At 49.9% G+C, this 26,638-nt stretch overlaps 8 protein-coding genes across 8 annotated transcripts; 1 reads left to right on the top strand and 7 right to left on the bottom strand.

The window, feature by feature from the left end:
* Positions 1 to 121: 121 nt before the first annotated feature.
* IAQ61_006124 (uncharacterized protein) lies at positions 122 to 2,989 on the bottom strand (the record flags this gene model as incomplete). The annotated part of the gene is made up of 2 exons (XM_066097064.1): positions 2,431 to 2,989; positions 122 to 2,280 (listed from the first exon to the last, which is right to left on the bottom strand). The coding sequence occupies exons 1-2, from the start codon at positions 2,576 to 2,578 to the stop codon at positions 122 to 124; spliced, it is 2,307 nt and encodes a 768-aa protein (XP_065953056.1). The 5' UTR covers positions 2,579 to 2,989.
* Positions 2,990 to 3,497: 508 nt separating this feature from the next.
* On the top strand, positions 3,498 to 3,734 carry IAQ61_006123 (uncharacterized protein; the record flags this gene model as incomplete). The annotated part of the gene is made up of 1 exon (XM_066097063.1): positions 3,498 to 3,734. The coding sequence occupies one exon, from the start codon at positions 3,498 to 3,500 to the stop codon at positions 3,732 to 3,734; it is 237 nt and encodes a 78-aa protein (XP_065953055.1).
* Positions 3,735 to 3,746: 12 nt separating this feature from the next.
* On the bottom strand, positions 3,747 to 7,812 carry IAQ61_006122 (uncharacterized protein). Its single transcript, XM_066097062.1, has 5 exons — positions 7,258 to 7,812; positions 5,788 to 7,206; positions 5,468 to 5,735; positions 4,931 to 5,418; positions 3,747 to 4,861 (listed from the first exon to the last, which is right to left on the bottom strand). Exons 1-5 carry the CDS (start codon positions 7,597 to 7,599, stop codon positions 4,070 to 4,072), a joined length of 3,309 nt encoding a protein of 1,102 aa, XP_065953054.1. The 5' UTR covers positions 7,600 to 7,812; the 3' UTR covers positions 3,747 to 4,069.
* Positions 7,813 to 9,123: 1,311 nt separating this feature from the next.
* On the bottom strand, positions 9,124 to 9,867 carry IAQ61_006120 (uncharacterized protein; the record flags this gene model as incomplete). Its single annotated transcript, XM_003835802.1, has 1 exon — positions 9,124 to 9,867. One exon carries the CDS (start codon positions 9,865 to 9,867, stop codon positions 9,124 to 9,126), a length of 744 nt encoding a protein of 247 aa, XP_003835850.1.
* A 69-nt stretch (positions 9,868 to 9,936) lies between these two features.
* Positions 9,937 to 12,665, bottom strand: IAQ61_006119 (uncharacterized protein). Its single transcript, XM_003835803.2, has 3 exons — positions 12,150 to 12,665; positions 11,742 to 12,099; positions 9,937 to 11,691 (listed from the first exon to the last, which is right to left on the bottom strand). The coding sequence occupies exons 1-3, from the start codon at positions 12,568 to 12,570 to the stop codon at positions 10,245 to 10,247; spliced, it is 2,226 nt and encodes a 741-aa protein (XP_003835851.2). The 5' UTR covers positions 12,571 to 12,665; the 3' UTR covers positions 9,937 to 10,244.
* Positions 12,666 to 13,162: 497 nt separating this feature from the next.
* IAQ61_006118 (uncharacterized protein) lies at positions 13,163 to 14,977 on the bottom strand (the record flags this gene model as incomplete). Its single annotated transcript, XM_066097061.1, has 4 exons — positions 13,163 to 13,301; positions 13,373 to 14,111; positions 14,173 to 14,797; positions 14,861 to 14,977. 4 exons carry the CDS (start codon positions 14,975 to 14,977, stop codon positions 13,163 to 13,165), a joined length of 1,620 nt encoding a protein of 539 aa, XP_065953053.1.
* A 595-nt stretch (positions 14,978 to 15,572) lies between these two features.
* IAQ61_006117 (uncharacterized protein) lies at positions 15,573 to 18,383 on the bottom strand. The gene is made up of 2 exons (XM_066097060.1): positions 16,086 to 18,383; positions 15,573 to 16,030 (listed from the first exon to the last, which is right to left on the bottom strand). Exons 1-2 carry the CDS (start codon positions 18,033 to 18,035, stop codon positions 15,779 to 15,781), a joined length of 2,202 nt encoding a protein of 733 aa, XP_065953052.1. The 5' UTR covers positions 18,036 to 18,383; the 3' UTR covers positions 15,573 to 15,778.
* Positions 18,384 to 19,352: 969 nt separating this feature from the next.
* Positions 19,353 to 20,389, bottom strand: IAQ61_006116 (uncharacterized protein; the record flags this gene model as incomplete). Its single annotated transcript, XM_003835807.2, has 2 exons — positions 19,353 to 20,278; positions 20,356 to 20,389. 2 exons carry the CDS (start codon positions 20,387 to 20,389, stop codon positions 19,353 to 19,355), a joined length of 960 nt encoding a protein of 319 aa, XP_003835855.1.
* Between the last annotated feature and the right edge of the window lie 6,249 nt (positions 20,390 to 26,638).

Genomic DNA, 26,638 nt, shown 5'->3' with positions numbered 1-26,638 from the left:
GAATACACAAAGACCACGTTATATCCATCATACATCATGTACACCATAACAAACGGACTTTTTCCCACGCACGCGGATTTTGCATCCCCGTTCAACCTTGTCACCCCCTTCCCCCCAAATCCTAATTCCTCATCCTCTTCCGCACCGTCCCCTTATCCACCCTCAACCCCCCAACCACCTCCCCCATCCTCGCAACAGCCCCATGCACCCCCTCCGCATGCTCAAAACACAGCATCACCCCGGCCCGCACCGCCAGCGCCGAAAAATACCGCGCCAGCACCTTGTTGGGCGCGTCCTGGCTGGCCGCGCCCATGACGAGGCCGATCCAGAAGAGGACGCCGGCCATGTCGGCCCAGCAGTCGGAGAGGTTGGAGTTTTCGAGGGCGGCTTTGAGGGCGGGGAGGTGGGGGGTTGGGGTTGGGGGGTAGGATTGGGGGGATGGGTGGGAGATTGAGGGGGACAGGTGGAAGGAGGGGTAGGGGGAGGGGATGGAGGGGCGTTTTTGTTGTTGGGGCTGTGATTGTGATTGTGGCTGTTGTTGTGCATAGGGAGAAGAGTACGAATGTGGTGATGAGGCGGATGCAGATGCAGATGCAGATGCAGCGAGACTGTGAGCGTCAAAGGGAAAACAAGTTGGGTCGATTCCCGGGCTAGGGTTGACCATGCTAAAGGAAGGGCTGGTGGAGTAATCTGTCACTGGTGTGACTTGCTGGTTCTCCAGGGTAGAGCAGAGCGACTCGTTTGACCTCGAGGCCATGGACGTGGTGCTTGTGGTGGACAGATTCCTCGTTGGCGCCGCGGCCGCCAGACTCTGGGGCAGAGGCACACGGAGCAGCATGGCAGTTGATAGGACCACGGCTGTGATTCTTATCGCCTCGTATTTCCAGTCTTCTTCTCGCAGCACTCTTGTCCGTGCAAAGTGAGCGACGGGCGGGTAGTCGACTGTGATTTTGGCGTGAAGTCTTGCCAGGCCGTTTGCCTTTGATGGGGCGGGTTGTGACTCTTCAGACAAGAAGAGATCAACCATGGCTCGCATGTCGTTGAGAAGCTCAAGGGCCTTTGGGCTACATTTTGACGATCGTTCCAGAGTGAAGAGCCTCTCTCGTGGGCAGAAGATGGGGGAATCGGGTATGGTGACCGAGGCTGGGTAATTCGACATCTGATGCGTATTGCAAAACTCGAGATACATGGGTCGCGCTTCGGCGCCTCTCAAGATGGCGGATGTCAAGTGCACCCAAGACACTGCCGAGGCTAGTCGTCCATTCACTCCCAGCTGGTACAACCCCCCTCGCTTCTCAATCATGGCCTCCATGCCTGTCTCATGAAACGCCAGATCCGCCTCTTTCCTGCTAATGACCTCGCAAATGATGAGCTGCAAGACGGCTATAATGTTGTGATCCGCCACGCTTTGACTTGGATTCAGCAGGTTCTCTCCCACCATGATAATGACATCTTGACGTAAAGCTGCCGTCTCCAAGCTCTCCGACGACCGTTCTTCTAGTACATCCTTGTGTGCTGCAGCCAAGCACAGCGTGCTTAGAAAGGTATGAGGGTGATCCAGACAATACGGAATCCAGTGCTTGCCCAGTCCGTACGTGCCAAAGTATCGACTGCAGTGCCACTTGAGTTTCTCAACTGACACAAGACTGTTGCTGGATTGAAACATGGTTCCAAAAGGATCCAGGGCTTTGCCAAGGGATCTGAGCTCAGGTACGACCTTGATGTCGAATGGGAGCTCGATGCCCTGTCGTGAAGGAGTAATGAGTTCTGCAGGTTTAGACAGCGAGGCGATGGGCGTGTGAAGCCTCGCGACTTGGTTCTGCGGGCTTGAGGGCGTATCAAGATGTATGTGAGGCGGCTGCCGAGTTGAAACTGGTTGTTGCTTTCTATTGCTACACTTTGGTGGGTGCAGCGAGTCGGAAGTGTCCGATGTGTTTACCGCGGTTTGGGTCGCAACTTGAGAGAATGAGCCATCAGAGGCCACGCCATTTGACTCGTCTGTAGAATCTCTCGATGAAATCTCCTTGCTCTTCTCGTTCTTCAAAAAACTGGCCATCGCCGTCTTGCGCACGGCAGTCATGGTCTTCTTCGACCTGAAGTCTGCAGGCTTGGCTGCTGTGATAAATGTGTAGTCTCCATCTTTGATTGGTGCGCAATTCTTCTCAGTAGAACTCTTGGACTTTGTATTTCGCGGACCACGTTCGCCTGTTGTAGAGGCGGGGTTAGCATATGGAATATACTTTGTGGGGTGAGATATAGTGAAAAGCACGATGTTGTCGCCTGATCCGCAACATGTACCGGTAAGTTAGTTGACAGGCGACTACCCACGGATGCGCGCGCCGTTTCGAATCATGCAGTAGCGTCCGCGAACCGCGCATCGTGGCTTTTTGACATGAATCGAACCCCCCGCCACAAGGGATAATCACTTACCAAAGTTGATCTGTTGGGCCATCGAATTCCAGTAGCTCGTGCTCGATGTTGTTGGAGATGGAGATGAAGGGTAATGCATGCGATGTGGACCAGGCGCGGGAAAGAGCGGGGAGATGCAAGTGCGCATTGTTGACTGGGATGTACTCATTGTCGGTCTAGAGCGCAAACGAGGTTGGCGAACGTGGTGATTGATATGACGGGGTATATCAGATCGATGATGATCATGCCTCAATTGAGTCGGGATACAACAAAAACTGGAGTCAGATCGATTGAAGGCTGTAAGGCTGATGTTGGTGGATCGTCAGTTGTCTATGTATGGTCGTTGTGGGGGTCTGGTTGCCTGATGTTCCATCCCTCATCTCAGAAGGGCGCAGGCTTGCACTATAAGGCCGTTCATGGATGCTGGGTGGTTTGAGTATACCGTCTTTACGTCATGCACGGTGAGCAAGTGATGCGCAGTAGAGCAGTAGAGTCCTACTAGTGGTGCGAAGTTCTGCAAGACGGTGAGGGGAACTTAGGGGGGGGGGCAGTGCTGCTTTGTCTGGGGAACGAGATGTGTGGAGCAGCAGAGCAGCGGGAGGAGTACCTAGGGCTGCCTGCTGATCGCTGTCCGCCTTTATGCAGGCGCCCAATAAGCACATACAGACTAGAGCAGCTCACAGGGCTGTGAGCTTCGATAGAAGCATCGTGGAACAATCTGCTGACAAGGCAGATTCCCTCACGCCGCTGGAAAGTGTTGTAGGACTTGACGTGCATCTCATACTCAGTACATGGAGATCGGAGGAACGAGGTGACCGACAACCACATCAACTTCTCAATCATGTTGAAACTCATGGCAAGGAAGCCAAGTCTAGTGATGAGCCTGATGTGAGCATTCTTGTAGCAATTGCACACAGTAGAGTTCCATAGTCCAAGCAAGATCACCTGGAACACGTGAGTGAAATCCTGTGCAATGGTTACACACCTTCATTGCTGACACTTCGCTGAACGACCCCAGAGTGTGTGTGGAAAGGGCAAGCGAAATCTCACCGCCCAGCTCTGATTACACAGCATTGGCGAGACAGGCCATGTCTGCTAGTCAAGCCACTGAGCCATGGATGTCGATTAAGCCTGCAGGCCCGTTTAACAGCGGCGCATTCTACTGCTTTATTCTCCGCTACACGGGATCACTATCGTCATACATCTGTTCACTGCTCAGTCGATTCCGCTATGACTTGGGGATTGAGCAGGTGCTCAGCTCAAGACAAGCCGGATTGCCTGAGAGTATTCCGGCTTGCTACCGCAGATTCTATGGCAATAGGTAGTTCATGAAATTTGTCCAGGTATAAGACTCTTTATTCATCAAAGGAGTTCACCCAATCATCGACCTTGCCGTGCATAGCTCATCGGGTATTTCAGCAGCCCGGCGGGTGGACAGGAGCCCGGCTCTTTGTTCAATTGGGTTGTGCAGAGATTCAATCAAGTAGAGTAACCAACACTAGGTACTGTCAACCAAGACTGCAGCCTGCCTATCAGATCCATAACCATGCTTGTTCGCCACTACACAATGTGCGATGACGTTAAATATATTAGACGCGTAATCAAATCCACATCTCCTCGAGTCCATATACTCTATTCGTACCCTTGCTTGTGTATCCCTTTACCCAAGATCAAAATAGTCGCTGGTTTCCTGCTGTGCATTTACATTTTCATGGCTCAGCCCGCTCAATCCGGTACTAATGCTGTCACTCCCTCTTGATCCGCGGTTTCGGCCATCATCAGAACTGGATTCTATCCCGACTCCGTCTATTACCTTGAAGCCGTTGCTTCGTCCCCGGTCGGGAACAGGTACGTTCAGTCGTGTCGTTTCGAAGGTGAAATGCGATTGACCAACCTCTGGCTCTGCTGATGGCGACTTGAGCTCCACGCGTTCCAGCGTACTTCGCAACGTTGCACCCGATTCGTCGAGCGCCATGAGGAAGCGTGCAAGTTCTTTGCAGAGCTCCCAATCCTGCTCATCTTTCGCGCGTTGGAGGAGGCGAACCACTTGGTCGCCTGTTGGCCGCAGCTCTTCGAAGGTGTGCAGTACGAGCAGATATCCGCCTGCAGTCTTGAGATTACCTTTATGCAGCGACTCTTCGAAAAGCTCTTCTGGTGGCGGAAGATTTGAGAACAAAGTCCGCCACGAACGGACTTCTGTTTTACGTGTACATTGCACAACAATCTCGAGATATTGTGGAAATGAGCTGAGGAATGATAAAACGCTCGGTAGCAATGCTTGCTCTGGTGGCGGTTGCGTGTCCACCTCTTCATCCAGAACCTCATGCAGTAAGATTTCGAGGGCGTGGGGGAAGTACAGTAGATGCTGGTAATGATGACTTAGGTGTAGGGCTGCAGGGTGATTGTACTGCGCTAGGTGGTAGCGCAGGAGAGCGGGAAGGAAGAGGTGCGTCTATGACATATGTCAGTATCTGAGCGTTGTGAGGGTCTGGGGTGTCCTCTGGTTGTCACACCAACTTACCCGCGTACCAAAGCGCAGAAAGGCGAAACTTGTGTCCCTGCGTTGGATCAGTTCTGACTCCACGCCGAAGATTATGGCCTTGTTAATTAGGGCTGACAAAGGATAGAAATCGATGGGTATCTTGACTGGCGTTGGTAATTCTCGGCCAAGTTCTGCTGACACTGACGATAATACGTCTTGCATATCAATCCATACTCGCATATCTTGTCCATCGAAATACCACAATGAATCCCGCAGGTCGTGGCCATGTACCTCTTCCATCGTCAGCCCTATAGACGGACTAGGTGGTAGGGTGTCAGCATGCACGTCTAGTGCGAACGCAGGATGATCGCGAATCAGCGCATATGTCTCCACATTCTGTGCGATGATCCGCATTTCGTACTTCAGCTCACCGCCCTCTGTAGTGGTAGGTTGGAGTAGTACCAGTTTACCATCAACGAGAAACAGTATGGTTGCGACAGCTACATCTTGTGACGGATCTCCATTATCTGAATTGCTAATTAGCGTGTGTTTCTTCAAGAATACAAAAAATCTTACGAATCTGATCTTCTGGTAAGATCCAACTCAGAGCTCGTACGCGTGGAGGTGCCCGGATGATCCCATGCAACGCGATCTGGCCCACTTGGATAAGCTTGACGGCAGCGTCCGCAACATTGATTACGTAATGGTACAAGATGTTTTCGTAGGTATAGACAAGGAGTGAGTCTTCTCCGGAAGGAGCGATGAGTACGATTGGTGCGGGTAGTTTTTGTTTGTGCATGATGTGGCTGTTATCGAGTGCAGCTTCGCGAGAATATATACGAATCTAGGAGGTATTGTCAGCTTTCAAGGTTAGAGAAAATTGCAAATGACAGTACCTCGTGCGAATTGTGAGATTCTATCGCAGCGATGAGAACGTGCTGAAACCAACACATGCCTCCTCTGATTGTGAACTCATTCTCTATTATGGGATCGTCGAACATTTTCCAACGTCCACTATTGACACTGTAATGGGCAAGGCCCCTCTTACCAGCGATGGCAACATACCGACCGTCGTTTGAGATGACTGCGCATCGAATTGGCCACTGATCGACCAGGTAGGAGGCGGGTACCTGAACCTGATGCCACAAAGAGACATCGGCAGATATAGTGGTCAGATCTGGGAGATCGTAACCACGATAGATCATGAAACCTGTACTTGTCTGCATCAAAGAACGCGACACGTTGGCTGAGGAGAAACAACCAGTGACTGCGCTCCTTGCCATTTCGACAACGAACAGACGGTTGTCGTTCTTGTTCAAAAGAAGAAGCTCTGCACCCCCACCGATCCAGAATGCATCATGTACACCCAGAAGCCAGCCCTCGGCGTTTGTTTCGGACATCCCTCGATCAGTGCCGAAGCTGGTAGCTCCAGGCTTGCCGTACACGCTCCACATCGCCCACCCACGCTCATAGCCAGCGAAGAGGCAATAACCGTCAGGCGAGTAAGCGAGAACAGTGAGTTTTCCGGGTGAACTAGTGTTGGGCTGTAGTCTATGCGAAAGCGGTATGTTTCCTGTGTAGTCTCGAGCCGTGTACACGTAGATTTCGCCATTGGCACAGCCAACAGCGAGAAGGGAAAATCGTGCATTGATTGCAGCTTTTATACCGTGTTCAGCATTGTTCTCGGGCACATGAAAGCCATAGCCACGGAATAGGGCAGGGGATTCACTGCCGTGTTTTTCAGTGTTTCGTTGAACAGCAAAAGCTTGCCCTTCTCCCGTCACCCAGCATGAGAGATTCATGGGTCGATCATGAACTAATTCACGAAGTGTTGTCTTCGCGCCCAGCCATGTCATCTTGCTGAGCAACTCTGTACTGGTCTGACTGCCAGTATTGTCTGGTGCCCAGCGGATGCACTGTACGGCAGCTGGCTTCTCGGTTGCGACAGTGAGCTCCTCGTCCAGAGCGAGAGCCCTAACAATCCCGGCATCCACACGTATAACCATCCTGAAGCGCAGGCTGAGCTCCTTGAAGCCGCTTCCTTCACCAGGCCCCGCATTGTGATCATGCTGGCGCCGTATCTTGAAGCCTGAAATTGCGCTGCCTTTCCGCGAATGTCCTCCATGCGTATTGGTGAATTGAGTACGGTAGACGCGCGAGGAATGATCTGTCGCGAGCGAGTACGTGATCAAGAAGCCCAGCGTGGTTTGGATGACGAAGATTTGCGAGTCGGGGCGGAGGAGAATGTCTGAGTTTGGGCCGTACGTCTTCACTGAGTGTTGGGAGCGCAACACAGAGGCTAGCACAACAGTGGGCTATGTAGACAATCAGTAGGAGCGCAATTGGCACAGCAGAAGGAGACCTGCCTTCGTCTGCCAGACAGTCAAAGTCGAGCGAGTAAGGGTGGCGAACACGTGGCCGCTCCTTGTAACCCGTATCGCAATGATCTCTCCATGTATATCGTCTTCTACCAAGTGCTCGGACGTGCCTTGCTGAGCTTGGTGTGCGCCATTTGTCCTTTGCGCAGCGTCATCTCCTTGCGTGCATGTTTCATCCTTGACCGGTGCATGCGACCCATTCACTGGACCATTGTGCTGCTCGGTTGCTTTCTTGTGCTCCAATCCATCGTGCGAGACATTCGTCCGCTCATGGTTCGTGTGTTTTGTGGCCGCAAACACAGAGGGCGACGAGATGGGCCAATACGTCATGGCGCTCTATCGGCGACTGATGGCGGCATCTGCGCATGTCCATCTCATTGCGGGGTGGTGAAGGTCACGAAGCACATGCTAGCTGGGTCAATGCAGGGGAAGGGTGGCTGTGTGATGTTCGGCGGTGAACACCTTGTGTCTTGCGGGAGGCGCAGCACACGTTCACGTTCACGGTACCTAGCGCGCGGCCCAAGCGTCGTTATGAGAGTGGCTGATACCGTGATATTCCCCTACTGGCCGGGGCTTAGCTACTATGGACTACCGTAAATGTACGCCATAAGACCAGTCCGAAGACAAGATAAGGATGACGACAAGAGTCTCTTGGGCCTGAGGGATATGGTGGATCACATACAACATGCCACATTGGGTAGGTCGTGAAATCGACTGTTGAAAGCAGTGCGCACTTGCGCAATCATGCATGTCGGATCTGGGCGCAGATCGTCAAAGTGCATCGAGCAGGGCAGGGTTAGATGAAAGAATTCTCAAATCTTCGTCTTCTGCTTATTGAAACAAATTGAAATCAATAGGCCTTCGCATGCCTTTATGGGATAACAGCTTTGCACTAGTTAGTCAGACTGTCTTTACATCACAGTTGGAAAACATTCTTCTGTTGTACAGCGATCGGAAACCTGGTTGTGAATTATGAGTAGTATATTTACTAAGAAAAAACGGACCTAGCAGTAGTCTACATTGGTCGCCCATCACCGCTAAACAAAATTTCATCATCTTCCAGACTCCATGTGATGTTCCTCGGTCCCTCAGCACTTATTAAATGGATTATAACATATTGTTTTGACCAATCCATCATCAAAACACATTGGTGAGATGGCCGAGTTGGTTATGGCGCCAGGTTAAGGTTATCTTAACAATTATTCCTGGTCACGAAAGTGGCGTGGGTTCGAGTCCCACTCTCATCAGCATTCGTCTGGCATTGTCAGATAATCCAGGGTTTCTTTTTTTGCGTCATCGTGTGCCTGGGAGAAGCCAGCTTGGATTTTTTTTGGCACATCGTTGTTACCACAAAATCTACCTATTATAACATTACGGAGCCCATTTCCATAATAAAGAGCAAATTAGCTAGTACATTTACACACTTAATTGTCGCAGAAGTATAGTAATAAAGGTTTTACTACTAGCGATTTACAAGTGTTATTATTGAAAAAATAATTCTTATAAAAAATTGCCTGCTATCTTCTCTGCTTATAGGGAGACATGATATAGCATAGTACCCAGGCATAATGTAGGCCATGTTTACACAACAGCTATGTAACACACTTTGTAGCACGTCTGCTCCTGAACAGCGGATAACAAGGTTTGACAGTTCCTAATGGTAGTCTTTCTTTGTCTAATACGGCTGCTTTTTTTCTGGTAAATTTATGGCAGGCAAGACCTATTTCTTGTCTTCCTTTATCAAGCCTCGAACTCTATTTACACCCAACAACTCCCATCTTAAACCCCTACCTCCTCAAACCTACCAAGCCATACCCACACCACCCAATCTCACCCAAACCCCCATCCCGCTCTTCACCCCATCCACCGTCCCACCACGTCCTCCTCTGCCCCCCTAACCAAAACATGCACATGCTCCAAACTCCTCACACTCTGCAAAACCGTCGTATTCTTAAACCACAACACCTTCTCCCCCACACTCTCCTCCCCAACCCGCCTCCTAAACTCCCTTTCCACAAACCCCTCCACCAGCGCCCTCCCCTCCACACTCAGCGCGCCCGTCCCCTCCTCAACCGGCAACCGATGCTTGAGCCAGACGACAAGGTGCCTGATCCCGTCTTCAAGCGCATACCCCCAATCGTTGCGTAGGATTTTGTAATCCGCAGGATGCGCCAGCGGTATATCGCTCTGTGTTTTAAATGTCAACGGCCAGGGTTGCGCCTGTGCGTTGTGGTCTTTGTCTGGTTGCAGCGGCGTCCAGAAGAGGCGTTGCTGGAGGAGATATTGCAGGACGCCGCCGTATTTTTGCTTAATGTGCGTCGTCCAGGCGAGATAGGCTTTTAGTTGGCTGGGCCAGCGCTTGAGGTCTTCGAGCTGCTGCGTTGCGATGAGGTGTTGCAACTCCGTCCATGAGTGTGGTGTGGAGTCTTGGTCGCGCAGACTGAGTTGGTGCCAGTCGGTTGGGGTGAGGGGAAAGGGGGGATTGGAGCGGGGAAAGGGAAGGGCGGTGGGGTCGGGGTTGTTGCGCCAGGTGGACTGAAAGGTGGACGGGTCGGAGGTGGGATCTGGGGTGAAGGGGGGTGGTGATGATGGTGCCATTCTTTTTGATGGGGAGGGGACTTGAATTTGACAGGGTTGTTCTTGTTTTTAGGAAGGGGTATGGGTGTTGCAGGTCATAGATTTGTCTTATTTACTAGGGGATTCTTCAGGATCTTTTAGAATGGTGTAGGCCGGGGGTTTTATGCTTTTCAGAGAGTAGGAAGAATATGCAAGTGTTTACGAACATGTTAAGCGTGCGGAAACGTTTCCGCTTTAGGAAAGATACAAACATATGGTGCACCTTACTCCAGGTTAACAATTACTATTCCGACTCCACGAAGCTCGACCAACATCTTGATCAAAAGAAGCATAGCCCATGCATCGTCAGAAGTGCGCAACCGCTCGTGGCAGCTGGAATTGTACATTGAAATCCAAATCTATAACTTCTCCAGCAAGATCCTCGCACCAGCGTTCCCTCTGGGGGTGTTTTGGGTCTTATCGCCCTTCTTTTGCTTCTTAGCCTTCGTCTCTGCCTCAGCACTACCTGGAGGGTTGGCGGCAGCCTCAAGCTTCTTCTTTTCCTTCTTCAAAGCCTTCAGCACCGCAGACTTGCCCTCAAATCCCTCGGCTTCTGTCAACGCCACGATAACAAACGAACCTTGGCCAGTGGCCCAGTCAATTATGTTGTCCTTGATCTCGTTCCACAGGAGGTCTGCAAACCCAAGCGCCGGAGTGACAGGTACCACTTTCTTGGTTGCGGGGTCGAACTTGCCACCCTGTACCAGAGTCTTGAGCATATTCTTTCCATGGCTCGTCGCCTTATTGTCGCCAGCCGACGCAGGCAGTGCAGAATCGAGTATCGATTGTGACAGACGTGCGATCTCGGTCAACGCTTCCTTGCGCTTGGCCGGCTCGACCTCGGGCGCCCCAACAAGGACTTCACCCATGAATTGCAGGCCAAATGTGAATGATGCAAAGTCAGCAGCCCGGGCTGTGATGGCACTTAGCAGCTGAGGTTCGATATTCTTGGCGATCTCCTGGAGACGGGCATTTGGGTCCTTCTTCGACGTTTTCTCACGGATAGCGTACAGCTCTGTTAGCCTTTCCCGCGCATTGTCGTCTAAGAACCACTTGGCATCGGCTGCAAATGGGTATAGCAAAACTGTGCGGGCACGAGCATCGTTGCAGAGGTTCAAGACCTTCTCCGCTAAAGTGTCGTTACTTGGTAGAAGTTCGCCAAAGATTGACTTGGATGTGAGCTTGGTATCGTCAGTCACTGCCATGGCAGCGAGAAGAACATGATGAGCATGCTGATCAAAAGCCATCATCTCGATTGTGTCCTTGTATGGTCGCAAAAAGAGCTTGCGATCCTTGGCCGTGCCATAAGCGAAGCATAACGACATCAACCGCGATCCGGATTTTGTAAAGGCCAAGTTTTTCAACAGATCCACGTTGTCGGCCTCTTCACCCTCCTTCAGAGTAGGGTCAGGCTTAAGGTGTTCGAGGAAGTCGCTGGCCTGTTCGGTACCTGGCTCGCAAACCAGGAAGTACTGCAACATAGCGTCGTGCAGCATGGTGAAGCCGGTAAGCTTCTTCTGGATGAGAGAGTTGATCTGGCCCTCGAGATAGCCTAGGATTGGTTTCCTCTTCTCAGGTGACTCGCTCAGGATGTCGGACAACACTGCACTCTCCGTCCCTTGTGTTGTGAGTCCCTTGATGGAGAATTCTGGTCCGTACCACTCGCGAAGAAGGCGGTTCTTTTGGTCCTGAGTCGCAACTTGCCGGTATATATCGTCGAGGATCCACGCGGCTTCTGGGTGGTTGATCATGCGCTTGACGTGGCCGTAGAATTCGGAGATGACAAGGTCACGAATCTCGGGGTCGCTAGAGAGAGTCAGTCATGTATGCAGCGATAAATCCAAGCCAGCGCTTACCCCTTCTCGATGAGCTTCGCAATGAGGAACTTTGAGTATTTTCCCTCAGCCAACGTCCGCAGATCGCCCTTAAGCTCTCGTGCAATCATGCGCCTCTGTTCCATGGTCGAGTACTTGATTGCTGTCTGGATCACACGGGTGGAGTCGTGCTTAAACACAAAGTCCTTCACTCTGCCCGTTATGATCTCGAATAGCTCCTTGACAAGTTCTTTCCTTTCCTCCTTCTCAATGTGTGACTTGAGCCTGAGTTTCTCCCACAGCTTCTTCGAGCGCTCGATAACGTCGGCATTTGGCTTCGCTGCTTTCCTCTCCTTAACAAGAGCCTTCTGCTTTGCGTGTGCTTCTCGTGAGTTGTTGGCTAGTCGCATGTTAGTTGAGAGGATGATTCACTTTGGATTCGGCGCATACAATTCAAACTGGCCAGTTTCGACTCTGAGGCGTCGCCGTTGGCCTTGTGCTCTTTCTGCATTTTCCCAGTTTCTTGGGGGGCGTCCATGTCGACGTCTTCACTGCTTTCCGCATCGCTCATGTCCACATCCTCATCCTGGGCGGCAGAGAATCCATCGAAGCCATTCTCGTCTTCGCTTGTGTCCGACTCGGCCAGATCGTCAGAGCTCTCCTGCTTGGATTTTTTCGATTTTTTCACTGGCTTGACCTCAAGCTTCGAGTTGCGCTTCGACGAGGATTTATCGTGTTTGGACGAAGATTTGTCGCCTTTCACCACGGCTTTATCACCCTTAGACCCAACCTTCTCAACCTTGGCCTTCTTACTCCCCGATTTACCCTCTGCAGCACTCGGCACCGTCGATTTGCGTTTAATTCCAGGCATTTTTCTCGAATCGAATCCGTAAGGTCAAAGTTGTGCAGTTTCGCAACCGCGTCCGCACGCTAAAAAGTTGCGACGACTTGCCCGAACTTTTTCTTGTCGGACAAATGTTTCCCCGGCATGTGATGGAAAAAGATTAGAGGCGCGTGCGGCGGTAGCGGCAGCCTAATATTACCGTACCGTACCTACCCAAGGAAGTTGTACAAGCCCTGTTGTAGTATCTCCTCCATCGCAACTTATAGATGCCCCTCAACGCCGTGACAACCTAATACAGGAAAAATTAACGCTTGAACTTGGGTATCTGATGAAATTTCCATGTATAGTGATTGCAAAAAATGACTATATTTCCTTTACCACTTGCCAACAAACCAACCCCCATTCTACCTACTCTCCTCGAAAAAGACGTAGGGGCAAGGAGAAGATGTCCCAGTAAGAGTAAAACGTTTGTTTCAATCTCATCCTATATGTTGACAACTAGTAACCCCACTCCCCATCAGATATATCCCCAACCCACTCCTCCACCCCATATCCGCCTGATCCATCACAACTCTTCCCTACTAACCCCTCCCCACCTCACCTCATTATTCCTCTGCTCTCACATTCCGACTCCAGGCCCCCTAACCTTCCCCACGGGATCCCTCCCCGGAATATTAAATCTCCAAAGATCCGCATCCTGCTCCGACCACGGTATATGTCTGTCTTCGGTCACAGCCGCAGACGCTGCATTTGCAACCCTCAAAGACGCGGTATCAGTCAGACACAGCCACAGCACCGAAATAGCAGGACAAAAAGGGGGCTGGCTCACTGAAACGTATCGTCAGGAGAGTAAATCGGGGTTTCAAAGTCTGTGGCTGCGTGGTTGAGGATTTCGCGGTCGATGGGGGGGATGGTGGATGTGTATTGTGGCTGTTGTTGTTGTTGTTGCTGCTGTTGTGGTTGGGGAGTCGAGTGATTCATCGCCGACGCCGGGGTCGTAGAAGTACCAGCCGTAGCCTCACCAGCATGAACCTCGACAATCTTATCCTCCTGCACTTTGACCTCTCGATCCCGTAACTTGCGCATCAGGCTGAGAAACTGGCTATTTGCAAACTTCTCGCTCGTATTATCCGCCACGCGTTCTAACAAGCGTCCTGCCGTCTCTGCCATTTCGTCTTCATCGTTGCGTTGTGGTTCTTGTTTTTCCTCTTCCTTTTGCTCTTCCTCTTGTTGCGGTATTGGCTGCTCGAATGTAGTTCCCCGCAGCTCTTCGTCAGACGAGTTCTTTGCCCACGAGCTGTTCAACGGCGCTGCCGAGAACAACGGATACTGACTCATAAGCCGTTGCTGAATTGCCTGTATCAGCGTCTCAGCCCTCGTTTGCACCTCAGCCGGTGCATCGCGCTGCACAATCCTCTGCAGGGAATCCACGATCCACGTTGCCTCATTTGGATCTTGTACCAACTCCCCGCTCTGCTCCAGACTCGCCATCTTGTCTAGAAACGCCACCGCTTCTTCTGTACGACCGAGGCCAGTTTCGCTCCAGACTTGGATCGCAGAGTAGATATCTGACATTGGTTTGTTAGCAAATCTGTGGTGGTGGAGGGGAGGATACGGTATACTACACACCTGGCTGTGTCTCTTGTATCCGTAGGAGGGGGTCCATCTCACCCGGCCGATCTGTTATACCCAGCACTTCTGGGTTTGCTTGCCGTGACTCCTCCATTTTCTGCTCGAGGGCCGCGACATCCATCATGTCTTGCTGAGCTTGGGCAAAGGCTTGTTCGAAGGCGGCTTCGTCAAAGGTCGGAGTGCCGTCTTGTATGGGCTGTTTGCCCTGGGCAATTTGCGAGGGCTGGAAGCTGGGGGTTTGCATATACGACTGCTGGTTCATGAAGCCACCCATATTGTATCCGCTCATGTTGGTGTACGGGGCTTGTTGTATTGCTGGGGCTTGCACAACAGGCGTTTGCTGCCTCATGAAGTCTTGATGCCATGCTGATGCCGCATTCGCTGCTTGTGACCGCTGCTGGTGCTGCAGAACCTGTGGAGGAGGAGACGCAACGCTCAGGCGCTGAAAGTCCGCCGCCCAGTCCGGTGCTTGCGATGCATGTGCGAATTGAGGGGGTGGAGGTTTCGCAAACTGCGGCGCAAAGTGATGCAAGTCCTGCGGCAGAACACCCGGCCTGCCAGCCTGGAAGGCATCGAATTCGGAATCCAACAGAGCACTCGGCTGCTGTGTCGATCGGAAGCCCTATAACAGATACATGTTAGTCAAAACCCTAACATGACACTTCTCCCACAGTGTATATCGTACCTGTGCCGGTGAGCCATGCCTCGCAACCAAACGATCCTGCTGCAGTGTCCGATCAACCGTACTATGCTTCTGGAAGTTCTGCAGGGCATTCGACGGCCCACAAAGTGCATCCGCCATATCTACCGTCTAAAGCCAAGAAAGAGAAGGAGGAGAAGATGGTGAACAAGAACTAAGAAGAAGAAGAAGGACAAAAAAAGGGTATCACCGCGCGTAAGACAATGTCCAAAAGCAAAAGAGTACGTATGTGGTGTGCGAGAGAAGTAGATTGAGCAATATTCGTCGGCGGCGCCGGGCATGCATGCGCGTGAGACTGACTGGGGGGCGTGACAATGATGCAAAGCAAAGCAGAAGCCGAGGCTGTTGCGGGCCGAAGCTCAGGCCCCACAGCCACTTTCTCCGTTCCCTCATCGATCAGATGTCAACCAATCACGATGAGGCTGAGCACGTGCATGGGCATTCACGTTTGAGCGTGGTAATATTCCCCGCACGCTCTGCACTCCGGCATTTTGCGTGCATGCCTGGATAATTACAAGATGTGGCATGTGGTACAAAGAGACTTTGTAATGTTTGTTGGTTAGTATATTTGAGGCTTAGTGCCTGGCTACTCTCAGGCTTGTTTTACAGTCACCGAGATTGTATGTATAGGGCTACCACTGTATGTGGTGAACTGGGTGCCCTGTACTGCTGGTGGGACTGATTAGCATTCACGATTGGAAGACTTGCCACGACTATAGTAATCACCTATACGTTATGAGATTTACCTACATACATGCCCAACACCGCCTATGAGATGGGACTGCACCTCATCATCAAATACAGATATGAGAAGAGTGTCTAGTAATTAGTTATAAGTCAACCACATAATCTCGTAATAATGTGCCGAGCACGTCTTCTTTCCATCGCATCATGACCCCTTACTCAGCGGAACAACATATGGCCTAGAGAAATATTCTTCGTAGAACTGCGTCCACCGACATCGCTCCTTGATCTCGATCGGGACTTCCTCCTCACAAACGCATATTCAGGCTTGCCCCTCCTGTCCCGCCCTTCTGCTTCGATGAAGAGGCGATCCCCGCCACTGTGCCCCATGCGCAGGCGACGCGTATGCTCGAAAAGAAGGTCTGTCTCGCGCTGGTCCATTTCGCGGAGGATGATGATATAGTCTGGGTTCTGTTGCCGTGTCAGTAAAAGTCCCGCGAAACTGAACTTGTCCACGCCAACGTACCGAATCATACTCATAAGGAATGTTGTAGTAATGCAACGTTTCGACATCAAGATGGGCCTTGTGTACCTTCGCATACGTTGGCTGGGGTGCAAGACGTAACGGATTCTGCGGCATAAGACCCTGCTGCAACTCCTTCTGCTTCTCTGGGTTCACAAGTGCCTGGATCTGATTGTCCTGGAAGCCGAATTGTGCGAGACGTTTGCGCATCGTCTCTTCAAGCTCCTTCTCTTGTGCCTCCTTCTTCTTCTTTTCTTCCTCTTCCTTTTCGGCTTGCTTGCGCAAAAAGGCTTCATACTCTTCCTTGTCCCTTTGCTTCTTGCGCTCCTCCTCGAGACGTAGCTGCATGATCAGTTCTTCACGCGCACGCTTCTCCTTTTCAGCATCTTGCGACTTTTTGCGTTCATACTCGTAGATGATGCGCTCACGTTCCTCTTTAGCTTCGGCTTCTTCCTTGGCCTTTTGCTTGTTATATTCGTCGACAGCGCGTTGTTTGGCCTCTTTGGCCTCCTTTGCTGCCTTTGCGACCTTCGCCTCATTTTCGATGATGATGCGCTTACGCTCTTCTTCCATGGCCCTTTCTTTATCCGCACGTTCTCGTGCCTCTCTCTCCATCTTGGCAGTGTTCTCCGCGATGATGGCTCTGCGTGCCTCTTCCTGCTCCTTCTTCTCTTTCTCAACCTGAGCAAGTATCTTTTCGCGTTGTTCCTCAGCTTCGCGTTGCTCTCGCGACATTTTCAATTTGTTCTCGGCGATGATTGCTTTGCGCTCATCTTCCTGCTCACGCCTTTCTCTCTCCAATTTGGCGAGAATCCTGTCGCGCTGCTCTTCCGCTTCGCGCTGCTCCCTCGACATTTGGGCTCGGTTCTCTGCCAGAATCGCCCGGCGTTCCTCTTCTTGCTCTCGCCTCTCCTTTTCCAGCTTCATTAGGATTCGCTCACGTTGATCTTCTGCCCCACGCTGCTCTCTGGTCATATTGGCTCGGTTCTCCGCGATGATCTCCGCGCGCTTCTTCTCTTCATCTCGCGCGGCGCGCTCACGCTCTTGGTCCTCACGAGCGTGCTTAAGCTCCCACTCGTGCCTAAAGCGCTCTTCCTGGTACTTGATGCGCTCCCCTTCAGCTTCACGTTCTTTCCTGTCCTTGATGAACTTGAGCTCCATCTTACGCTTCACTAGTTCCTCACGTCGTTCCATCTCCTCTTGCAGTCGTTCCCGTTCCAGCTTGGCCTCGGCTTCCTTGAGTCGTTGCTGGGCAAGCGTCAATTCGATCTTGTCTTCGTAATGATGATCTGAATGTCGCTCCCTTTGAAGCGCCTCCTCAGCATCCTTGAGCCGTTGTTGAGCAAGCGTCAATTGAATTTTATCTTCGTAGTTACGTTCAGGCTGTCGCTCCCTACGAAGTTGTTCTTCAGCATCCTTTAGGCGTTGTTGAGCAAGCGTCAACTGGATTTTATCCTCAAAGTTGCGATCTGGAGAATGACGCTGACGACGATCGTCATCGTAGTCATGCCTAGAGCGAGAACGAGAGTGACGGTCCCGTCTGACCTCCAGCCTCAGCTCAGCTAGCTCGTCTTCAAGTGCCCATTCACCAGGAATCCTCCGAGTTCCAGCTCCTACTCCTCCACGACCACGAGGACTACTGTCCCGGCTCTTCTGTTCGGTACGCACATTCGGACTACTCTCGTTGTCCATGCGCGTGGTGTTGTAGATGGTCACATTGGGGATTGGCCCATGACCTTGAGAGCGGGTACGATGGAGACCGGACGTATAGTGAACCTCTGGGGTCAGGAATTCGCTTGTGCGGCGTCCATTACCAGGGCGAATGTCGTCAAGGTGGACTCTGCGAACTGGTGCAGCGGGCATTGGTGGTCGGACATGGCGAGCACCCGTGGTGACTCTGTCGGCAGCATACCACTCATCCTCGCTATAATCCCATTCGTCTGCTCGGGGCATCTTGGAAGTAGAGAGGGTTGGATTGTGTGAGGTGTGAGGTGTGAGATGTGAGGTGTGCAGTCAAGATAAAGCAACTTGAATGCTTGATGTAGCTTGTCAAAGCCTTTACAAAGTGACAAACAACGCAAGACTGCCTTTTCGTGGTCTCAGACAGACAAAGTAAGCAACGATGCAGTGCAAGCGGAAAGCGGGCGGGGTTTTGTAAGATATGACTATGGAGGGGGCGGGTAGCACAAGCAGTCTGACACAACCAGCGCACAGGAGATAACGTCAGAAGAAGGAGGAAAGCAGGAAAGCTATAGAGGCAATGCAGCTGAAGAAATGCGGCCACCCGTCCTCATTTGAAAGTAATCCAGGCGGCCATAGCCTTTGGGGGCTGAAATGCCATCCGCGATGCAGCTAGTCATCAGGCAGCTAACCATCAGGCAGCTAACTACCGGGGGTTTTTCGCGGTCTGCTGAACGCCCACTGGCGAATGGGAACAGGTGCATATTACCGGTGACAGTGACCGGAGGCGGTACATCTGCTCACAGCGATCGTGTTTTTCAACTCAGAGCTGCTGTAACCATAGGCGGATGCGGTACTTCGCAACCATGTCGACATGTGTCGTCTTAGGGTTCTGGGACGCGCTTAAGTTAATGTTAGTTACAGGCGCGTTGGATGGTGGGCGGTTTCGAAAGGAGGGGCAATCTCTAAAATTAACGTTACACTAAAACATGCTGGGATGTTCATCCCTCGTGCCTTAACGTTATCGTGCCTGCAACAGTGGGGGGAGGCGGGGGGTTGAGTTGGACCAACTATAGTACTGTTGTCAGCCTTCTTCGGTGGCCTTTCGTCAAAAAGTCAAGCAAGTAGCTGATGGATTGGGTGTCGTGTATCTGGGTACTGCCGCTTTCGCTTCTTCGCGCATCGAGACACATGCTTGAGCACGGCTGGCGCCTTTTGAAACACTGTGTTCCCGTACGTAGGACATGGGCACCGTGACCATTGTCTGAATCGGGGTGAGAATGCGCTGGCGATAGCTACCAGGTACCAGTCATACTCTGTGTCCTATGGAACACGTGCATGAAGATCTGCCAAGATGAGCTTCAGCCGCACGCTTTAGCTTTTCACCGTGCATGGTCTTCATGAAGATGTTTCATGAAGAAGGAAATGTGAAGAAATCGAAATGGCGTAAAATTCTAGTTGCTCCATGTCGAAATTCGTTAGAATGAGATGGAACGCCTGGAACGCCAGTATGAGTGAGAAGGGATCTATCCGCCCGCTGGGACCCATGATCAACGCCACGCATGCATGTACATTATCACACAATACATCCTACAGCCTTTCCTCGACGACTTCTTTCCACTCTCTCTCCGCTCGACGTATAAGTTCCTCATATACGGTCCACGCAAGCGCACTGCTCATTGCTTTCCTTGCGATGCGTATACCCAACCCGTCAAAGAAGCTTCGCACGCCGTCTTCAACAAACATCTTCTTTGCCGCTTGTATGGTGTTCGCATAGCGATCGGGCATGAGCTGTATACGCGTCTTGATCGCATCGAACGGGTTCGTAACCATGGTGCCTAGACCTGCTGCTGAGACACCCGAGACGAAGTTGATGCCCACCGATGTGCTGGTGGAGAGCTTCGTGCTTGCGCCAGACTTCTCTTCGATTTTAGTCGCAAGACTGGACAGCTTGCGCTTGGATTGCTCATAAAAGAGCACGTAGAGGCCAGCATAAGGCGCATCGCGGACTGCGGTTGCGCCGAATCCCGCAAAGAATCCTTTGACACCTTCGGTGCGGAAGATGTCTCTGGAGGCCGTGAAGAGCGAGGTATACGAGTATAGATTGCTCTCATACCGCACTTTGAGAACTGTGATAGGCATCATGACGAAGCCGGCCCACGTCCTCGCGAAAGCCCCTGTCGCCAGGTTCGCGGTATTGCTCAGCTTCGGTAGGGAGCTCGAGTGCTCTTGCCCTTTGACGGTCGCATCATTCTTGCCAGCAGCAAGGAGAGCTGCTCTCCGTCTCAGCGCGTTCAGGCCGGAGAAGTAGATGGCAGATCCGAATCCAGTTCGTAGCGTGCTAGGCAGCGTTCCTCTCCAAAATTGGCGTATGGGGTTCGGCCCGCTGGCAATTGATCGTATTGTTCCAAAGAGTGTGTTGGAGCGCGCCTGCTGCACTCTGGTCTTGAGAAGGTCTGCGGGCTGAAGGAGAACGGCAGAAAGAACGCCTGAGCTCAGACCGGCAAAGAAGTGAGCTACAACACCATTAGTATGCCATTCTGGTATATAGTATTCATGCCATGTTGCCAGAATATCCTGATTCTTGACTTACAGTATGACGACGAGCGAGACTTCCCATCGGACATTGCCACGCCGTCAGGAATTCAATTGCGATATTGTAGGATGCAGAACTGTCGTGAGCATGATGCCAGCATACTAGTTGCAAGTAGAAGAGATGTAGCGTTGGATGGACAGATGTCAGGAATTAGATTCCGCATCCACCCACGAAAAAGTGCATGACGTTTGGACACCCCGGGCGCCCGACCCGACTATTCGGCGGGTCGGTAAGCCGAGGTGCCTCCCATCCCAAGAGGATGTAGCGTGTCCGTCGTTATTTATGATAATTACCAACAAACAGCAACAAGGGCTGTTTGGTTCGACATGTATGGTATCAACATACTTAAACGCGCTGACATAAAGCTAGTAGGAAGTACCTGGGCTCGCTCCAGGGGTGGCACAACAGATTGCATGCTTTGGTAATTCGAAATCACGTGTCGTGTTATCCCTATGACTTACCTAATCTTGGTCACCTAACACGTGCTTTAGTCAATACAACCATTCTTGTCCGGGATTTCAAGAGTTAGAAATATACTTACCAAGTTAATATAATTTTCTGTCACTGTACTCACATTTTAACTTATACCCATACTACCAACATGGCGTTCACAATGTTGTGGCATCAACACAACCACTCACCAGACAAAACATCATTGGCAACATATTTCAATCAAAAAAGAACGTTTGATAGTAGCTATATTCGCTCGATTATCATCGCATTGACAGAAATGACAGTAAGAGTATATCAATTTTTCCTTTCACGGGCGTAATTGCATCCCCGTAAAACGCAATGTTCTTCTAGGTACTCCACGAACTTTGATCCACCACCACCGTTGCCCTTATTCATTGAACTACAAGGTTAATCATCTTGCAAGGTAGCTTTGGAATCGGTAACCGCGCGCTTACTATGGTAGAGAAATTTGGCTCGAGCAGGATGCTTTACCGACCTATCAAATATGTTGCGGCGCGTTCCTTCAGCCTTGTATGAAAGTGGCACAGACGCAGACGCTGTACACAGCCTCAATAACCACGGCCACCGCCTCTCAAAGTTCTTAGGTTATGCATGATTTCACGCATGGACTTTGCATATGCAACTCACCGATCATCAAGACCCACGCGTACATGCGCTTGTGCCAGATATCACAAAGGAGCGCATCCACAACTGCCAATAGTGATACAGGTACATGTGCCAGTCCAGCCTCCCACCTCGTTACCGCATGTGAAGAGCATTGGTCTGGATGCACATAGCGTCCGAGCATGAAGGTAGGGTCTAGGGAGAGGACGGGAGAGGGAGAGGAAAGGAGTATGTGCTGCAGACCCTTGTTTTTCATGTTCGAGCATGCGCAGTACTTGATATACCTAATTGGTTGAAGTGTAGCTGACCTTCCTTAAGCCAATTAAACTGCAGTGAAGGCCCAGTTGTAGGATCTGAAAAACTCGCCTGCGTTAAGAATCGCTTAATGGAAAAGTTGTTACGGGCTATTGTTTGCTTGATTGTTATCTACTATGAAACAAAGCTCAGGACGACAGATGCATGTTTCAGGCGGGGGGAGTGCACTGGATGTGAGCTACTAGTTACCGTAAGTTCAATTATCATAGCGTCGGTTTAGATATTTAGAATTCATCTTGCCCAGAGCAGGGATTGCGCGACTTACCGATTGTGTACAAAGCCTTTCAAGCAGTCAAGTTGTGGACTGCAATGTACAAAACAACGAGAAAGTCTAGAGTCACATATGAAGTACGTAGGCAGTCATGAATCCTACTCTTTGTCCCACAGTAAGGGCTACCAACCTCTCACGCATTTCTGAGCCTATGCAATGGTGATTAATACCGCTCCCTGACCGGACATATAGCCGGAACATCCTCTGGTACAACTTGGAGCGTGTTTCAGCAAGTTGGCAAAATCCGCCTGCAAGATCCACATTTGAGGGATTTTGGCATCTTTTTGAAAAGCGTGGCACTACATTCAGTCCCATTCTCCAAACGATGACGAGACAGCTGGGAATCGTTCCATGCAAAAGATCTCTAGTAGAACCTACCACACCTAGCCTGAAGTATGTATTGTGAATTACCCTCAATATCGCCTTATGAGAGGTCACGGAAATTCACCATTTCCATCTAAAAATACGCATTTTAAGGTAGTGCCCGGGCATTTGTGATAGCGACGGCTTCATAACCCTGAAGCCTTGTTTACGCTTTCTTAATGTGTAAAATACTCTCTAATCAATCGTGCGGGAGCTAACATATCTATTAATTAGATCAGTCGCCGGCAGGTTGTGTACCGGATGATCGTTAAAGATTGCAAAGCCTTTCTAGGCTTAATCGCCTGCTTTTTTTCTACCAACGCTTTGCAGCAGTTTCATTTTCACCCAATTGAGTAATTCTCCTCGAGGTAGTAGCGTCTATATAAGACTCTAATCACGCTCTAGCAGACTCATTTTCCACGTAATACGGTAATCAGCGAGAGGAGTTGTAATAAGAATATTCAATCAATTCATACTAACAAATTACTCGGTAGAGGGGTTGCCTTAGATGCTCCATTCAACTAAGACGCCTCCATCTCTGCATACTTCACACACTCCTGACCTGGGGACATTCCTACCCCCAAGAATTTCCCTAGTGAGCTACGTAATACACAAATTACGAGGACATATAAAGAAAGAAACTTGAGGCGACAAAGACTGTATGACCATGTAGATATAACCCTCTGTGCGAGGAAATTGCGGGAAGGCATGCTGATATGAAAAGACGCCCGTGTAAAGCACTACCGAGGAAACATCCTCAGCTCGTTTCAAGTCCTTCGAAATCTAGAAAACGCCAAAATTATGATTCCGTAGCTGCGCCACAACCAATAATGAGCTACCAGAAAGCTCTCTTAATCGAATTTCTTTCACCTGAGTGGCTCCCAGGATGAGGGAGTACCTCTCGAGCTGTAAGGGGAGTTAGCAATGTCCGATATTAGTTTTATTACTATTTGTCTTCTCAAGGTGAACGAAGATACTGTGTTAATCTGCGTTACAAATGAAACCCTAAATAAACTATCTGGTACGTTATTATTCCATACTGTTGTCGATACTTGTGCTGGGACAGCATTCTTTCAGCAGTCAGGATTCTCGGGGCATTAAACAAGAAATCTCCATGTATGATTTTGTGCATACTCTCTACATACCATGTGGCATTTTAAACGATGTTAGCAGGCTGCTAGAGATTCCACATGGTTTCTTTGGTATTAAATGATCGAGGGCATGGGACGTATGATAGTTTAAAGCAGCTCGTCCTGCTAGGAAATTAGGAGTAGTAAGAAATTTCGAGCGCTTCATTGAGGTCAATCGTTTCCAATTACGTGAATGCGACAGCTCACTAGGGATAGTATCCTGAGTATCATGAAATCTCTAGTTTGGAAGCTCCGCTGGTAAGGTAATGGCAACATCTCGAGGTTAGCCAAGACATGAGGTTGGATTATAAAACAGGACTACCAACCTATGATTGTGCAACACGCTAGGCGATTGGCCCCGGACGGCTTCAGCCGTTGGGACACCGTCGGCGGTACCCCCGGTGTCAAATTGTCATAGGATCTGCAGTGCATGTGGTACATATGCTTGCATGCTGATCCCGTAATGCTGAGGTGCTGACGCCGCTGTCCTTGGGGGACCTTGAATCTTCAACACCATGGCACAAATAGGGCCATCATGGTGTCTTCAAGGTCGATTCGAGTTGATAGTGTGATGATGCAGCAATATTAGCTATGAGTCTATGACGCATTTCTGAGAAGAGGAAAGCCACCATCGGAGCTTTGCGTACTCAAGGCTATCTAGTATGGTATTGACATCGTTCACAATTCTGATTTAAATGATCCTTTCAATGCTTAGTAGCGTCTTGAGCTCAGCATATCTCGGATGTATTTCTCGGCATTGATGATTAGAACTGGACTTAATACAATACATTCTCTTGCAACTAAGCTGGACGTGATCAAATCGCCCTTGGAGAAGCCAGTTTGGACCTCCAGGACCGGCCGATACCTCACCTTTACCTCGAGAGCTAGCAACACATCGGTGTAGAAGGATCGGCGACACGGCAGTTGCTTACGACAATCCACTGTATCTAGTGGCAGATTCGCTAGGAAGATTCCCAGAAACTGCTACTATCAGCAACATGCGCGCTGACAGGCTTTATTCCCTGTCTGTTATAAGCCTTATACCCGAAATTTCTGGGGCAGTTGATAAAACTATTGGCTTCCCTAGAGGCGTAAGGCAAGGGTTAGCGCGTTAAGTCAAGGTATGGATTGGAATCCTAAAAGAGGATAGCATACGTTTTGACTAACTTATGGTTATGCTGCGAAAATCATGCACTGCGTGTGAGGCCTGCATGCAGAATACTAGCTCCCTGGTCTCCGCCTGAACATTAAGTGACAATGTCAAATGTTGACAAGTCCAAGCTTCAATTTTCGGTCATTATACACCGTGACACTCGGTTCATAATGAAAGCAAAGACAGAGGGTCTATATTCATCCAATTTCTAGGATAGCCTACAATTAGGATCTTCAATCTGATGGCAAGCCGAGATTATCAATCGACAGCTTACAGCCGACTAACTGCTTTTCAAAATCGAGAAGTCTGCGGGCTCTATATAAGGCGATACGTCACAGATATGATCCTAGTCCACAAGTTGCATTTTGCAATTACCCAATAACAAAATATAGCTTAAACGTGATCATCGATCCATTGCATTACACCGCGATCTCAGTTTTATAGTATCGTACTGCTCCCTAATTAAATTTGTCACCAACTCATTCCTAAATATGTTAAATTCTCTTGCACAATTCACGTTATTTGTGGCGCCAGCTGCACATATATGCCACCCGCTCGCTTCGAATAAGACAATGATCAGCTTTTGTAAGATTTGAGATACCAGAGATAATTGGCTAGGACTTTTAAAGAATCCTTTGTCACCCGCTCCAGGGTTTGTGTTAGTTTTGGCCATGGCCTTAAGTGATTAGCTTGAAGTTCTTTTTGCAACATTATTTTAGGCGACTATTACTGAACTGCCCGGACTATGAAAGCAAATTAGGATGGATCAAAAGGCATTTCAGTTTCGTAGCCATCGAAGTGTACGTTTGCTAAACTGATAGATTTGGCGGACAAGCAAACGTGTATAACTTTGGGCTTTTATTTCATTATTCTCGCTTTTGATGTTGATTTCTTCTGTCAGAAGTCGTTACATAAGATCTTTTTAGCAAATAATTCCATGTGGGTGGCCAAAACACAACATAGAAGTATATCCTTTCATTGCGAGATAGTAGCCTAAGCGGCGTTGGATTGACAATGAGTCAACACAAGATTAACATGAATGCTTCAGAACGAAATAAGAAAATGTATAGGATCTTAAATGATATACCAGTTTCATGAGTGATGGTATTGTTGAAATATACTTCCCTAGTAACTAAAGACATCAATGAACTCCAATTTTAAACATTGTCCTAATTACCCAGGCACAGTCAGTGTTTTGAGCGTAATGTTGCAAATTCCATCACGAGATTCGTGGGCCATAGCACAGCAATGGACCTAAAGACTATATGGCACTTGGTGATTAGAAGTACAGTCTGCCATTGATCTACCATGACCTCATCTTCAAGAGGGTCCTAATTGCTTTTGATGTAGTAATGACGATTGAAGGCATGTCGCTCAATGCACTCAGCCCACCATTTTCTCACGCGTAAAATGCCGCCCCTCCAAGCATGTCTAGTCTTCAAATCATGGCTCTAACTCTCTTCAACGAACAGTCGCACACCACATGATATCATCGCTTTTCGATGGTGAGTCCTGACAGCTGGCGCAAGAGGAATGCAGACTCGACGCTTATGAGATCATGGATCGAAAATAAAAATCTACCGGCTTGTCCGACGGCCCGTTCCTGAAGCTAATACGCTGTCAAGTTCGTCGTATATCTTCAAGCCGTCGAATCATGTATGGTATATATGTGGAGCCTTGCGAATGCGAATGCACGTGCGCGCTCACTAGACTGGAAGAATGATGTCGATGCATGCATCTTTAATCGCTCAACCAAGAAAATAGAAAGCCACAGAGTGCCGACTGCAGCGTTTAATACGGTCTCGATAGATTCCCACAACTACCGCAGGTGATGGTGGTGTACTGCTCATGGGCGTTTATGCATGCGAGTGGGGGCGTTCATCGGCTAGCGAGCGCATGCAGCAAGGCTGGCCAAATGCCATTGTTCTTTATTGATGCATTTATTAAGTGGCTGATGAGAGAACAGATTAA

The sequence above is a fragment of the Plenodomus lingam genome, assembly GCF_022343315.1.
Source record: "Plenodomus lingam strain CAN1 chromosome Unknown contig_23, whole genome shotgun sequence".
NCBI lineage: Eukaryota > Fungi > Ascomycota > Dothideomycetes > Pleosporales > Leptosphaeriaceae > Plenodomus > Plenodomus lingam.
The sequence above is the reverse complement of the archived record's forward strand: the minus strand, read 5'-3'. Positions and strand labels throughout refer to the sequence as shown.

Coding starts and splice junctions, on each gene's coding strand:
- IAQ61_006122 (XM_066097062.1), bottom strand. CDS start 7,599: ATGACGTATTGGCCCATCTCGTCGCCCTCTGTGTTTGCGGCCACAAAA. Junction 7,207..7,257: donor TGACTGTCTGGCAGACGAAG/GCAGGTCTCCTT, acceptor TTGTCTACATAG/CCCACTGTTGTGCTAGCCTC. Junction 5,736..5,787: donor AATCTCACAATTCGCACGAG/GTACTGTCATTT, acceptor AATACCTCCTAG/ATTCGTATATATTCTCGCGA.
- IAQ61_006117 (XM_066097060.1), bottom strand. CDS start 18,035: ATGCCCCGAGCAGACGAATGGGATTATAGCGAGGATGAGTGGTATGCT. Junction 16,031..16,085: donor TTCCTTATGAGTATGATTCG/GTACGTTGGCGT, acceptor ACACGGCAACAG/AACCCAGACTATATCATCAT.
- IAQ61_006119 (XM_003835803.2), bottom strand. CDS start 12,570: ATGCCTGGAATTAAACGCAAATCGACGGTGCCGAGTGCTGCAGAGGGT. Junction 12,100..12,149: donor GAAACTGGCCAGTTTGAATT/GTATGCGCCGAA, acceptor ACATGCGACTAG/CCAACAACTCACGAGAAGCA. Junction 11,692..11,741: donor GCGAAGCTCATCGAGAAGGG/GTAAGCGCTGGC, acceptor GACTCTCTCTAG/CGACCCCGAGATTCGTGACC.